Source organism: Rattus norvegicus, chromosome 19, assembly GCF_021556685.1.
Source record: "Rattus norvegicus strain SHRSP/BbbUtx chromosome 19, alternate assembly SHRSP_T2T, whole genome shotgun sequence".
NCBI classification, from domain to species: Eukaryota; Metazoa; Chordata; class Mammalia; order Rodentia; family Muridae; genus Rattus; species Rattus norvegicus.
The window spans coordinates 48,270,215-48,282,964 of record NC_141552.1 but is presented as its reverse complement, the minus strand read 5'-3'; the positions used below and the strand labels follow the sequence as shown (position 1 = coordinate 48,282,964).

Below are 12,750 nucleotides of genomic sequence, written 5' to 3'. Positions count from 1 at the left end.
CAAAAGCAGGGGTGAAATTAGGGGGTTCATGCACGGTGGTACACCTAATCCTGGCTGAAGTCCTAATATTCTGGCAGCATCTCGCCTATGCAGACATCTGCTCTCTTTGTGGACTGCGTCCCCCGAACCCTGGGCTCCCGTGGAGTACTCAGTAAATGGTTTCACTGCCCTCTCTAGTCACTTTAGAAGCCCGGAAATTCGTGGAGAGGGAAGTCTAGGACCAGACCGGATCCAGGGACCTATAGAGGCAGTGAATTCCGACCTCTTCGCACGCCTGGCTCCGCCCACAGTGAGTTTAAGCACGCCCTACGGTGGAGACAGGCGTGTCCAAGACAGTGCGTCTTCCTGTGAGCGTGCGCGCCCCCGAGTGCGCGTGTCTTTGGCGCGGGCTCCCATGGTCTCGGCGGCCAGCGATCGGCTTTGAAGAGCTGGAACTGCGGACAGCAAAAGAGGCGTGATCAGGTGGGGGCGCGGCACGCGGACCGAACCCCTATCCCACTCCAAAAACCGAGACTAAATATGACTAAGACTTGACCCTTCTTGATTTACTAGAGAATGCCCCCGGTCCATTGTCTCCTAGCCCCGCCCTCCATTGGGCACGCCCTTCACACTGTCCCACGCCCTCTATTTGTCTTCAGGGCACACCCTCCCAGATCTCTCCGTTCCTATTGGTTGTTTTCCCACGTTATCTCTTTCTAGGGGTTCTTATTGGTGTGGGCCACACCCTCTCATTTGTCACCAGACCCCGCCTTCAGCAGTCAGGGACTCCAGCCTCACCCTGAATTCATTCATTCTGCGACTAGTGAGTGCGTGGGACTTGAGGGTGAATCAGACCCTCAAGTTCAGGGCACTGTGGGGAAATATGGATCTAGCCTCCAACCATGACAGCCTAGGGCTGTCAAGAAGCCATCAAGACCCCGGGACCCTTTACACATCCGGAAGGCTTCCCAGAGAAAGTGAGGCCTAAATCGAGCCCTGAAAAATGGTTAAGAGGTTGCTCCAGGGACACATTGGCAAAAGAATTCTTGGCAGAAGAAGCTGAGACGTGAAAGAAACAGGTGAATTCTGGTAATTACGAGGAGGTAGGTGGAATGAACGAAGGGGAAATGGAAGAATGGGGAAATGGCCCAGACAGTGGTCAGTAGACATTCAGAAGCATATACAATTTGAGGGTGAATGAAATCTGAGACTAGAAGTCGTTTTTCAAGCAGCTGATCACTAGGCAAGGTGGAGGAAGACTCTGAGGAGGATGATCAAGTCTCGTCGGGGAAATCTAAGTTTGGGGAAGGAAGGATTCCAGTTTTTTTTTTCTTTAAAGGTTTATTTTTATTTTTTATTTCTGGATATGGGTACATGCATGTGCCTGTGGAGGCCAGAAGACGGCATTGGACTTCCTGAGGCTGGAGTTATAGGCAGTTGTGAGTTATCCTGCGTGGATACTAGAAACTGGATTTGTGTCCTCAGAGGACAGCAGCAAGTGTTCTTAATTGTTGAGCCATCTCTCCAGCTCCATGATTCTAGTTCATTCATTTATTGATTACAGTGCTGTATCAGGAACTGTTCTGGGCTTTGGAAGCACAGCTGCAAATTATGGAAAGGAGAAAACAGATTAAACCACCAGATCTATGGTACAGACATAGCGTTAGCTGCAGTAGACTTCAGTGGCAACAACTGCAACAGACAAAGCTTAGTTCCAGAGAGAGAGGAGGTTGCTCTTCTGTAGAGATTTGCTAGAGCTGACTTTCATTCTTTCTTATTTTTTTCTCATTTTAAAGCTTTTAAAGATGGGTATTGCTATGTAGCCCAGGTTGGCCTGGAATTCACAATTCTCTTGTTTCAGCCTCGAGTGCTGGGATTATAGACATGTATAGCTCATCTGACAGAGGGCAGCTTTTCTTCTGTATTTACATTTTTTTATTGAAACACTTCCATGTATTCTGATCATGTTTTTGTCTTCCCCCAAACTCCTCCCAGACCCTCTCCATCCCCCTATTTAATCAACTCCCAACATGTCTCTGTCAGTCAGTCTGTCTGTCTGTCTATCTGTCTCTTTCTCTCTCTCCTGAGTGCGTGTGTTTGTGTGTGTGTGTGTGTGTGTGTGTGTGATCTTTTCTAATAGTATGATATTTATGAAGATTTTTAAGAAAGTGACAAGTGATTCATGGTAGTCTATGGGGGGTACATTTTTATACAATGGGCATATTCAGTTTAAAGTATCTGTTAAATAGTAAAGACGTCTTGAAGATCAGGTATGTTGGCTTAATCCTGACCCAAGACCAGAGAAGTTGAAGCAGGAAGATTTTGAGTTGAAGACCACATGGGCTACACAGGGATACTCTAAGATATGTTTGAAAAGTGTTGATACTGGTTTAAAGGGAGGAGTCTAAACTGATTTATTTAAAACCATGATAGTGAAGGCTGGGTATATAGGCCAGTTGGAGAGGCCACTTAATGTGTACAAGGCTCTGGGTTTGATCCCCTGCATTAAAACAAAATAAGAAGGACTGGAGAGATAGCTCAGCAGTTAAGAGCACTGACTGCTCTTCCTGGGCTCAATTCCCAGAAACCACATGGTGGCTCACAACCATCTGTAATGGGATCCAATGGCCTCTTCTATTGTGTCTGAAGACAGTGACAATGTACTAATATATACAAAGTAAACAAATATTTTTAAAGAAACAATAACAACAACAAAACAAAACAAGAAACCACAAAATTGGATGGACTCATAGGCCGCTCGGGGATGTAAGTATAAAAGGAAAAGAGAATTTGCCATAAATAAGACTTGGGATATTACTGTGTTAAGAGGTTGATAATAGGGGCTGGAGAGATGGCTCAGCGGTTAAGAGCACTGACTGCTCTTCCAGAGGTCCTGAGTTCAATCCCCAGCAACCACATGGTGACTCACAACCATCTGTAATGGGATCTGATGCCCTCTTCTGGTGTGTCTGAATTTACAGTGTACTCATATACATAAAATAAATAAATATATCTTTAAAAAAAAAGAGGTTGATAATACAAGGAAGACCAAGAAGAAACAGCTAGCGAGTGATGTGGGTGGACAAGTACGTTCTAGTGTGTTTGGAAAGGGAAATGTGCATTACGTTCCTAGGCTAAAAGAATCAGCTGCACCAGGTGCTGCAGATCTATACGATGACCATTAAGTGACCTTGGTCAGCTCAGTTTGATGGGCAGTGGGACACATACATGCTCAGTGGCAGTTTGGGAAGCAGAACTTCGGAGTGAACAGGAAAGAAAAGGGGGACTCTGTATGTGACTCTGGGTATTGTGTTGCAACAGATAGCTTCTTGTGGGGGGAGTTAGGCGTGGATTCGTGGAAAGGTCTCGTTTTGTTTTTAGGGTGGAAGGACAACAGCATGTATTTCTGCTGATGGAAAGAATTCAGGTGCTAGAAAGACGGGTGATGTAGGATCAAGGATATAGGTTGGGATTGAGTTCCTCAGCAGGCAACAGAGTAAAGAGGCTGAAGTCTTCAGTCAGTCTCTGGGGAGAGAGTGGATTGCACTGAGCCCTGGCAGAGTTAGGGGGGAGTTCTCTGTCAGTGGCCTTGGATGCTCACTGGGAAAGCTACCTCAGGTAATTGACAGGCCAGGGGCTAGTTTGAATGTGCTGGTTTTCCTCTGCCTCCTTAACAGATAACCAAAGGAAGAGAGAGAGAGAGAGAGAGAGAGAGAGAGAGAGAGAGAGAGAGAGGACTTCATGTAGGGACTGGCCTGAGCAAGTGCACTCACTCCAAGTGTTTGGTTACCAATGGGCAGGAGGATGTAAATGAGCTAGGCCAAGAGGGAGGTGCCATCTGTACAAAGCAGTTTGTGGGCCTCTCTCACCTGTGGTCCATGTAGGGATCTGAGGTTGTATTCTGCTAACTCTCAGACTGGGTAAGTGCTAAACATTGAAATTAAACCATGTTTAAGGCCTTGGTTTTTAGCTCTAGATCTAACGGTCTGAGAGAATTCCAGTAAATAGGAAAATGTATACAATTTATTCTCTTGCTTTGTTCCACCTCAGACTATTTGCATAAGCCTGGTGAAGGAGCAGACACTGGGGAGGGTGGAGAATTTCTTGGGTTCCTGGCAGCAGACTCTGGACTCAACAAGGATAACATGGGACAGGGGCTTTCTCCTCTGACCACATCCACTCATGCTGGTCTCTGCATGCCGTTCTGTGTCCCTAGAGGTCAACAGTCTGGGAAGTTGTCACGACAGAACTGGATGTGACCCTCAGGAGAGAATGGTACTGGACTCGGGGACCCAGGTGTATGAGCAGGCACCCCCCAGCCCACCTGCCAGTTCCCCATCTCAGCACCATAAGCTGAAGCCCTCAAACCGAAATGGGCCACCCCTGTATCCCTGGCCTCAGTCCCTGGCTATGCCCTTGGCTTTGGCAGTTCCCTCAGCACTGCAGCACCAGACTATGTGGCAGACCTTCTCAAAGCTGCACTTGGAACAGCGTAGCCACATGAAGCGCAGCGAGAGCACCTACAGTGTAAATAGTACTGGCCGGCGGGGGCGTGGCAAAGCCCCACTTGGACGGGGATGTGATCCAGGTGGAGGGACCCTACGGCCTGCAGCCTCCTTACCTCACATTGCTAAGATTCGAAAGGATGTAGTCAGTGGTAGCAACAAGAGCCCCTGTATGTTGGTGGCCCTGCGGCCAACTAACATGGACCAGGAACGGGAAAAGTTCTTCCAGTCTCATTATGCCTACAATCCACAGTTCGAGTATCAGGAACCAATGCCAATGAGTGTGCTGGAGAAGTACCAGGAGGCCTCTGGGCAGTTCATGCATCAGGTCAGTTCCTCCTGCCCATTTCACCCTGGCCTTGATTACCCAAGGGACCTAACCTAACTAGTGATTGTGGCCCTGTGTGCAGGCAGTTGGCATCATTAAGGCTGTCCTGGAGAAGTTTGGCACTTATGAAAACTTTGAGGCTGCCACAGGGGGTCAGCTGCTGACCAAGTGCCAAATTTGGTCCATTGTGCGCAGATACATGCAGAAGGAGGGCTGTGTTGGGGAGGTAAGCTTGCTCTATCTATAAGACTCATCTTCTGTGTGCCCCAAATCAGGTCACCTAGCTAATAGGCCCAGCTACACATCTGGCCTGCTCTAGTTCCCCAGACATATCCCTGTCCCAGTCCCAGGGAGGTAAAAGCTGGCTTTGAAGGGTGGGTATCTTAGCCAGCATCCAGCCTGGCTGCCTTGTAGCACCGGGTGCCTGTCTGCACAGTGGCTATCAGGACTTGGAAGCCACGACTCAGAGCCCTGCCATCCTGCAGGTTGTTGTACAACTGAGTGAAGATCTGCTGTCCCAGGCAGTGATGATGGTGGAGAACAGCCGACCCACATTGGCCATCAACTTGACCGGAGCCCGCCAGTACTGGTTGGAGGGCATGCTTCGGCACGAGATAGGTCAGACTATGGGCGGCACTGGGTGGGTGGGTAGGAGTGAAAGGTTTGGAGAGATGGAGGTAGGGTAGTGGGGGGGGGGTCTCAGTACTCCCCTTCTTTCTCCCCCTTCCTTCCCTCTGTGAGAAGACAGGCTTGTTCATACCTAAGCAGATACTCTATCCTTTGTGTTTGTAAAAGTAGTCCAGGCAAACATGCCTGCTCACTCGTGGACTGACCTGCATTCTTCCTTTCGAGTTTATCTCCAGTTCTTTTCTGATTTTTTTTTGACAGTGAAGGGGTTCTGAGAGGCCAAAAAGAATCCTGTGGGGTTCCAGGGTGGGTGGCAGGCTAGATAGATCCTAGGAATCGCTTGAAATTGTAGGGATAAAAGTTCAGAAGATAGACCAGGTGAGGGAGGCAAACACAAGACACTAGTTCCTGTCCGTTCTCACCAGACAGGAATCTTGTTGCTCTAGGCCAGAAATGGTCGTGATTGGAGCATTTGCATGACTGCCAAGATGATTGGCTTGGGCATTAGGATGTTGGCGCAAGGTGGCACGTGCTTGGTCTCTATAAGGGCTGGGACACGCAGTATGAACTGGGGTGCAGGAGATGAGAAAATGGGGAGAAAAGACATTGCCCTGAACCAAGACGTCTTCATGTTATCTGGAGTTGGCTAAGAATGAATTTAGTTAGGTAGGGCTTGGGATGACTTGTATGAAGTGAATTTGGGGGCGGGGCATGAAGATCTAAGAGTTCTGCCACCTCCCCATCCTCCCTGCAGGCACCCACTACCTGCGTGGTGTGAATAATTCGCGACAACCATGGCACAGTACTGAAGGCAGACAGCAATACGGCCTTCGGCCAGCCAATCCCACTGAGGAGGGCCTGGCCAGCCTGCATAGTGTGCTGTTTCGAAAGCAACCGTTCCTGTGGCGTGCCGCCCTGCTCTACTATACCATCCACCAGGCGGCGCACATGTCCTTCCGCCAGCTCTTCCAGGATCTGGAGCAATACGTGCAAGATGAGGATGTACGCTGGGAGTACTGCGTCCGTGCCAAGCGAGGACAGACGGATACCTCACTGCCAGGTGGGAACTGTGGAGTCGGGAGAATGCTCAAGCCGGGGCAAGGTGAAGGGTGGCTTTTGGGTAAGGCTCGATTGGTTATCCCTCTCACAGGCTGCTTCAGCAAGGACCAGGTGTACCTGGATGGCATTTTGCGCATCCTGCGGCACCGTCAGACCATCGATTTCCAGCTGCTGACCTCGCTGGGCAAGGTAAAGGGCTGAAAGGCCCAACTAGCTCATCCTTCTTTGCCCTTCTGAGTCATATTCGATGAAGGCCTGAATACTTGGGAAGGCAGATAAAAGGAAACAAAGTTTTGGTAGCCCAGATCCGGTGTGTGACCTAGCCTGCAGGTGTGTGCATATGTGTTAAGGGAGGTGAGCGTTCCAAGACAGGGAGCAGTCAAGAAGTTTTGGGGAAGAGGGTGGGAGAAATGGCCAGGAATCAAGGCCCTCATCCTGTACCAGGTTAGGGAAAGCAAAGGGGATCAGGAGGGCTATCCTAATGTGTGGACATGGATTTATTTTCTTTAGGAGGTTCCTATTGGATGTCCTATGGGAAGTGCAGGAAATGAAAGGCCTAGATAGGCCAGAGCAGAAGGTCTTCCATCGCTCTGACAGAATTGATAATGGTCTGACCTAACCGGTCAGTGGCCACTACAGATAATAGAACTCTTTATCTGTTGGACTCTCTGAATGGGGACAGACAGCCGACATTCAGCAGTCTTTTGTTGGATATGGGAGATAACCTGAGAGAATCCCAGGTATCCACTGAATACTATTTAGAGGTGAGAGGATAAGCCAGGCTGCAGAGGAATGCATTGTTCAAGGTAGATAAAAGATGGAGAGAGAAAGAGAAGACCCAGGATAGAGCCTGAAGGTATCTAATGTAGGAGTCAATGAAGAATGAAGGCATCATCTTGGGAGCAAGTGGCCCTGGGCCATCAGGCACTTGAAAGCCAGGCACTTTGATTAGCCCTGAGGCTTAGTTTTCTTCCTGTAGGTCTCCTATGAAGATGTGGAACAACTGCGACCCCATGGGGTACTAGATAAAACCAGAGTGCCCCACTTCATGAAGGACTTGGATCGTTACCGGCAGCAGCTGGAACACATCATGACTACCAACCGGCTAGATGAAGCGGAGCTGGGCCGCCTGCTGCCTGACTGATATTGGCTAAGGGTTATAGACAGAAGCTCTTGCAGAGGTCTCAGATCAGAATACGAAGTTCTTTATGGTTCCATAGCCTAGGTGTTTCTTGGGGGCATTTGGGAGGACAGGAGCATCTTGGGAAGATGAGAAGCAACATCAGAAGGTTTTTGTCCTTGCTAACCTTCCTGGGGCCTGTGAACTAGCCGCAGCATGTCACATAAACTCCTGAACAGAGGAGGGGGGGGGATAGGATGGGAGCTGAGTGTGAATAGAAATGTGGGTTGGTTTGGGAATAGAAAATTGTTCCTGCATGAGATGGCTCTGGGTGTCTGGTACCACTCTTTCATTCCCCCAACCAAACCTGGTCTATTGGTGCTCCTTCAACATTCTTACTGTCTACCTCTCACTGGGGCCGGTGGGGGTGGGGATCCTCTCTGAGGTGACTTGCCTGAGCATAGGGTTCTGTCTGTCACTGAAGGACCCAGCTGGGCTGGGCTTTGCCGTTCAGCATTTTGTCTGTCTCACCGGTCATACATTGTTCCACAATTGCCTCCATGTGTTATTCCATGCCTCCAGGTGGGGCTGGGAAGCAGCAGCTCCTTGTGCAGGGGCAAGACACTTTGGAAAGTACCATTTGTTCCTAGACCCCTTTCTGACCACACACACAGACCCACTGAACTTCAGGTCTTATGAGTCCAGCACCTGGCCCCACCCACAGTCCCCACACTAGACTTGGTTGTGCCTGTCTTTGACCACAGCCTCATAGCTGGTCTCTGGCAGTGGTCAGTACAGGCGAGGAGCGACCACAATCAAACCTGCAGGGCAGGCCCCGAGGGTTTGTTATCTTCCATTCAGGCCAGAAGTACAGACCCTGGTAAGGCTTTCATTTTCACTTCAGATTCAGCCCTGAGAGATTGGGACAGTATGCTTTTTACTTAACCCTGGCTTTTTATTTAATTTTTCCATCTGTGAAAGCTTGGAAACACAGCTGGGAAGTTTTTATTCATTTGCTTAGTAGATAATGTACAGAGCTCCTTGTGTATGTCTGTGACTGGTTAGACCCCACACCCCACACGGAGCTCCCAGTTCAGAGGAAGGCCAGACAATTAAAGAGCAGTTACAATGATGCGTGTGGCTTCTGTCTACTCCAGTTTTCTCTCAGGTCCCCCCTTCAAGACTGTGAGCTCCAAGACTTCTCTCTGTGTGTGGATGGACAGCCAGCCACCTTCACTTGCTTGATACTCTTAAGTCTAGTCGTTTCCATGGTGTAGAAGTGTTGCCCACTTGGGCTCCCAAATGGCCCCTGAGGGGGGAAAAAGGGAGTGGAAGAGGGTCTGATTTAGGGGCCTGAATCTAAGATCTCTAGAAATACAGCTTGGGCTACTTTGGGAGTGGAATACTGTTGGTGGGGGGGATGGTATTTTTCACACAAGCCTGCTCAGGTCAGTGGGATTCAGACCATTCTTGAGTAAAGAGCCTGAGTTGTGAAGAATCAGGTCCAGGCTAACCCTCCCGAGTTTACTCATTTGGCAGTAAATGGAGTCTTGCTGCATTGACTTGGTCCAGTTCTGGCAGGTTTCCAGATCTTATCCAGCTTGAATCAGATTTGGACAGGTAAGGATATTCTGGCCTTCAAGAATCTAGAGATGAAAATGATGGTCAGTGGAGTGGGGATCAACCCCTACTTCCCAGTCCACAATTTCTAACAAGCCTGCAAGCTAGGGTTTAGGTGTTCTCACAACCTTCAGACTCATCCCCTTCTTGGAAGTCAGGCTCTGCCTCTGGCTCCGGCTCCGGCTCCGGCTCCGGCTCCGGCTCCGGCTCCGGCTCCGGCTCCGGCTCTGGCTCCGGTTCTACCTCTGGCTCTGGTTCTGGTTCCATTTCTTGTTCCAGGTCTGGCTCATCCCCTTTAGTAGCTTCAGCTTCTAGTTCTGGCTCCTCTGGTGTTCGAGGCTGTACTGCCTCAGAGTCCTCAGGACCTCCGATCTCCTCTTCCTCTGAAGCTCTGGGCAGCCCAGGACATGTGGTCCCTGAACTGGGTGCCTCTGGCGTCCAGTGGCCTGGGCATGGAGGGTCATAGCTGCGGTCCCGGTAGCCTGGGAAGGAAGGAAGTGGTTCTCCCCTCTGTGGTTAGTTACCTCTACATTCTCTGCTCTCCCTTACCCTTTGCTTCGCCCCGCCCCTAATCCACGCCCCTCAATTCATCAAGGCTCCACCCTCCTGGTGCTCACCAGGCCCAACGTGCTGCCAATCCCAGGCCGGGTCTGGCATGCTCACAGTTTGCTGGGCACAGCGCAGTAGTTCCTGGCAGGCTGCCTCGCCCTTGCTCTGCACCAACAGCAGTAGGCGGCGCACCCTGCGCTCTGCATCAGGCAGCGCATCCAAGGCTTCATACTCAGGCCCAGTGAGGACGCCCCGGGCCACCAGCGCGTCCAGCAGCAACCCAGAGTCAGCCTGCAATGTTTCTACCAGCCGTTTCCGTTCCCGGTCAATGGTCTCCGATGGGCGCTCCTGCATGTTACCCATTTGGGCTATATCAAGAAGGAGAGAAGCTGTGGATGGGGGTAGGGTGGGGGAATAATTTGCGTTCCCCTACACTGGCCTCTCTGAGGAGTTATCTAAGTTCATCTCCACATCAGAGTCTGTATGGTTCCTCAGCACAAGACTTAGAGACCAGGGGCACAGAACTCACCCTCCAGCCTCTTCGCTGCTTCTGTCCTGATTCTTCAGGTTCTTCTTGCAGAGTCCAGCTGTCAGTTGAGTGTTCTCCCCAGCTAGGACCTCCCTCCTAAGCCCCAGACACCTGCACAGTTGGCCACCAGTGGAGATCCAGTTTATCCAACTGAATTATTTTTTTAAAACTCAATTCCTTAACCAAATAGGCAGAAAACCCTAGGATTGATTCATACCTCCCTTCTGAACCCGGAAGCAAACCTTGAATCAGGGCAGGCTGCCTGATCGCTCACACAATCGGGTCTGCACCGGGAGTGCCAAGGCACCCCATGCTCCATTCACCTAACACCTGCCCAGCATTCCAGAACCTTGTCCCTTCACTCTCCACTGTCAACATACTCTCGGGATTCTTCCAGGTTAAGCAGAACTCCTGAATTTTCATTTTTGACAGACCTCCTGGCATCCACGACCCACTTGTTTCCCTGATGGCCCGGCAGCCACTTACAGTCATCTCTTATTTGACCTATAGTGGTCTCTTTTTGACCTTGAAATGTCCAGCTCTTAAAAGCCACTAAGGACTGCTTACCAAGCTTTTAGCTTCCTCTCCATGTATTATCCATTTTGAGGGGCTGCCTGTACCAAACCGTAGGAACCAAGTATAAATTAATTGCCCTGCTTATCTTTTTTCTTTTTTCTATTTTTCAGAGCTGGGGACCGAACCCAGGGCCTTGCGTTTGCTAGGCAAGCCCTCTACCACTGAGCTAAATCCCCAACCCCCTGCTTATCTTTTACCAGCTACTGCCTACCTATTATGATTACTGCCAACTGGATTGGGTGTCCTAATCCGGCCAATAAGGGCCCTGACATTAAGGAGAAAAGAAACCTGGCCGTTCCTTTTGCCTTATCTTTGTTCAGACAGCATCTTTCTCAGTCTCCTCTACCCAAAACGTCTCTGCTCTACCTACCTTCTTCCCATCCCATTGGGTGATAACCTCCCTCCAACCACACACACATACTTCATGCACCCCACATCTCAGTACTCACACTGTACTGTTCCTGGGGACTTCACACCTTGGGTCTCCACCCCTCATATCTAAATGTCAATTCTTCCCTAAGGCCACTAAGCGCAGACCAGGTACTCTGCATCCCCCAGCCCCCACCTCCCTTCATGTCCCATATGTGACAGACGCTTTGTAATAAATTTCCATTGGGTTCTGCTCCTTAAACCCACCAGCAGCAGCTTGCCTCCTGGGACAATGAATATCTGAGTACTTCTCACACACTCCACCCCTCCCCTCACTCCATCACTCCAACTCCCCTCACTTTGACAACTCTAGGGTAGAATTTGTTGTTCCAGTTTTATGGGTGAAGAGACAGGCTCAGAGAAACCCAGTAGAACTGGAATCTGACTTGCCCTAGCCTAAACTATAATGTTCCTTGTCTAGCTGAATGCCAGGCCTAGACAGCCACCCTCTCTCTGTGTCTCAGATACTCACTCATCAAAGAATCTAAGCTACCTAGTCTGGCTATTTTAATCCCCTCCCACCACTCTGGATAGCCAGGTTCTTTGCTGTTTCCATCCAACTATTCAGTCGTGCGAGAACTGTGATCCTAACACTGTAGCCTTTGCCAATGCTGTTCCCTGGGTCTGGGATCCTTGTCTCTCCCCTCTACTCTCTGGACCCAGCCCTCAAGACTCAAATGCTCCCATGTCTATCCCAATTCCTGGGGTGTTCAAAGGTTGGTCGCTCCTTTTGTGTGCTTTGGTCCTCATTACTATTATTTACTGGGATCCACACTACACTGTGTGTTCAGGACCTCTGCTGTCCTCAATGAAGCTTCCAAAGACTGTCTCCCATCACTGGTTACAGAGAAGGGGATGATGTCAGCACCTATTCTGGCCCGACTTCGAGGCAGGATTGGCCTCCTCTTTCCCCTCTCTGTACCCTAAGTTATTTTTATGTTAGCTGTGTTTCCCTTTGAGGTTATCACCCCTCTAAGGTGAATGCTGGTTATGCCCTATTCAGTGCATCAGTGGACAAGCCTAAATGTTACCCCGAGCCCCGAGTGGAGAAGCAGGAGTCCTGATGGGGTCTGGGATCCCTAGCTTGCTGGCTGAATGGGATTTATTGTGGGGGAAACGAGGAGCAGGAGCCGGCCGCGCATGCGCGGTCGCAAGGATACCCTCACTAGCCCTCCACTCAGTCCTAGAGCTTCAGTCCTCCCAAAGGGCGAGGCCCACAGACCTTCGAGCTCCGGTGCTGGTGGTGAGAGGCCCAGGATTCTGCCCAATCTGTTTCCTTTCCCTCCCTGCTGGGTGGAGCCGGGCTTGTGGTCCGGAGCGTTTCAGATGGCCCCACTCCGGAGTTGAGCCTCACCGGGGCAGATGACAGTGCAGAAAGGGCCGAGCGAGTGGGGTGGGTATGCCGAACAACAGCTGTAACAGGGGCGGG

General features: G+C 50.2%; 2 protein-coding genes across 10 annotated transcripts; one reads left to right on the top strand and one right to left on the bottom strand.

The window, feature by feature from the left end:
* The first annotated feature begins 1 nt into the window (after nucleotide 1).
* Matcap1 (microtubule associated tyrosine carboxypeptidase 1) lies at nucleotides 2-8,750 on the top strand. Of its 5 annotated transcripts, none has more exons than NM_001434606.1 (8): nucleotides 2-462; nucleotides 700-1,082; nucleotides 4,196-4,812; nucleotides 4,895-5,038; nucleotides 5,298-5,430; nucleotides 6,194-6,499; nucleotides 6,590-6,687; nucleotides 7,478-8,750. In NM_001434606.1, the coding sequence occupies exons 3-8, from the start codon at nucleotides 4,252-4,254 to the stop codon at nucleotides 7,640-7,642; spliced, it is 1,407 nt and encodes a 468-aa protein (NP_001421535.1). In that variant the 5' UTR covers nucleotides 2-462; nucleotides 700-1,082; nucleotides 4,196-4,251; the 3' UTR covers nucleotides 7,643-8,750. The 5 variants fall into 5 exon arrangements, with proteins under 5 accessions (NP_001421535.1, NP_001037757.1, XP_087451290.1 ...); XM_087595164.1 differs by having other exon boundaries at nucleotides 348-462; nucleotides 743-1,082; XM_087595165.1 differs by having other exon boundaries at nucleotides 348-462; nucleotides 700-1,058.
* Nol3 (nucleolar protein 3) lies at nucleotides 8,553-12,700 on the bottom strand. Of its 5 annotated transcripts, XM_087595312.1 has the most exons (5): nucleotides 12,544-12,700; nucleotides 10,317-10,427; nucleotides 9,856-10,155; nucleotides 9,367-9,720; nucleotides 8,553-9,264 (listed from the first exon to the last, which is right to left on the bottom strand). In XM_087595312.1, exons 3-5 carry the CDS (start codon nucleotides 10,148-10,150, stop codon nucleotides 9,257-9,259), a joined length of 657 nt encoding a protein of 218 aa, XP_087451438.1. In that variant the 5' UTR covers nucleotides 10,151-10,155; nucleotides 10,317-10,427; nucleotides 12,544-12,700; the 3' UTR covers nucleotides 8,553-9,256. The 5 variants fall into 5 exon arrangements, with proteins under 5 accessions (XP_087451438.1, NP_001426123.1, NP_445968.3 ...); NM_001439194.1 differs by lacking the exon at nucleotides 10,317-10,427; XM_087595311.1 differs by having other exon boundaries at nucleotides 9,254-9,720.
* Nucleotides 12,701-12,750: the final 50 nt, after the last annotated feature.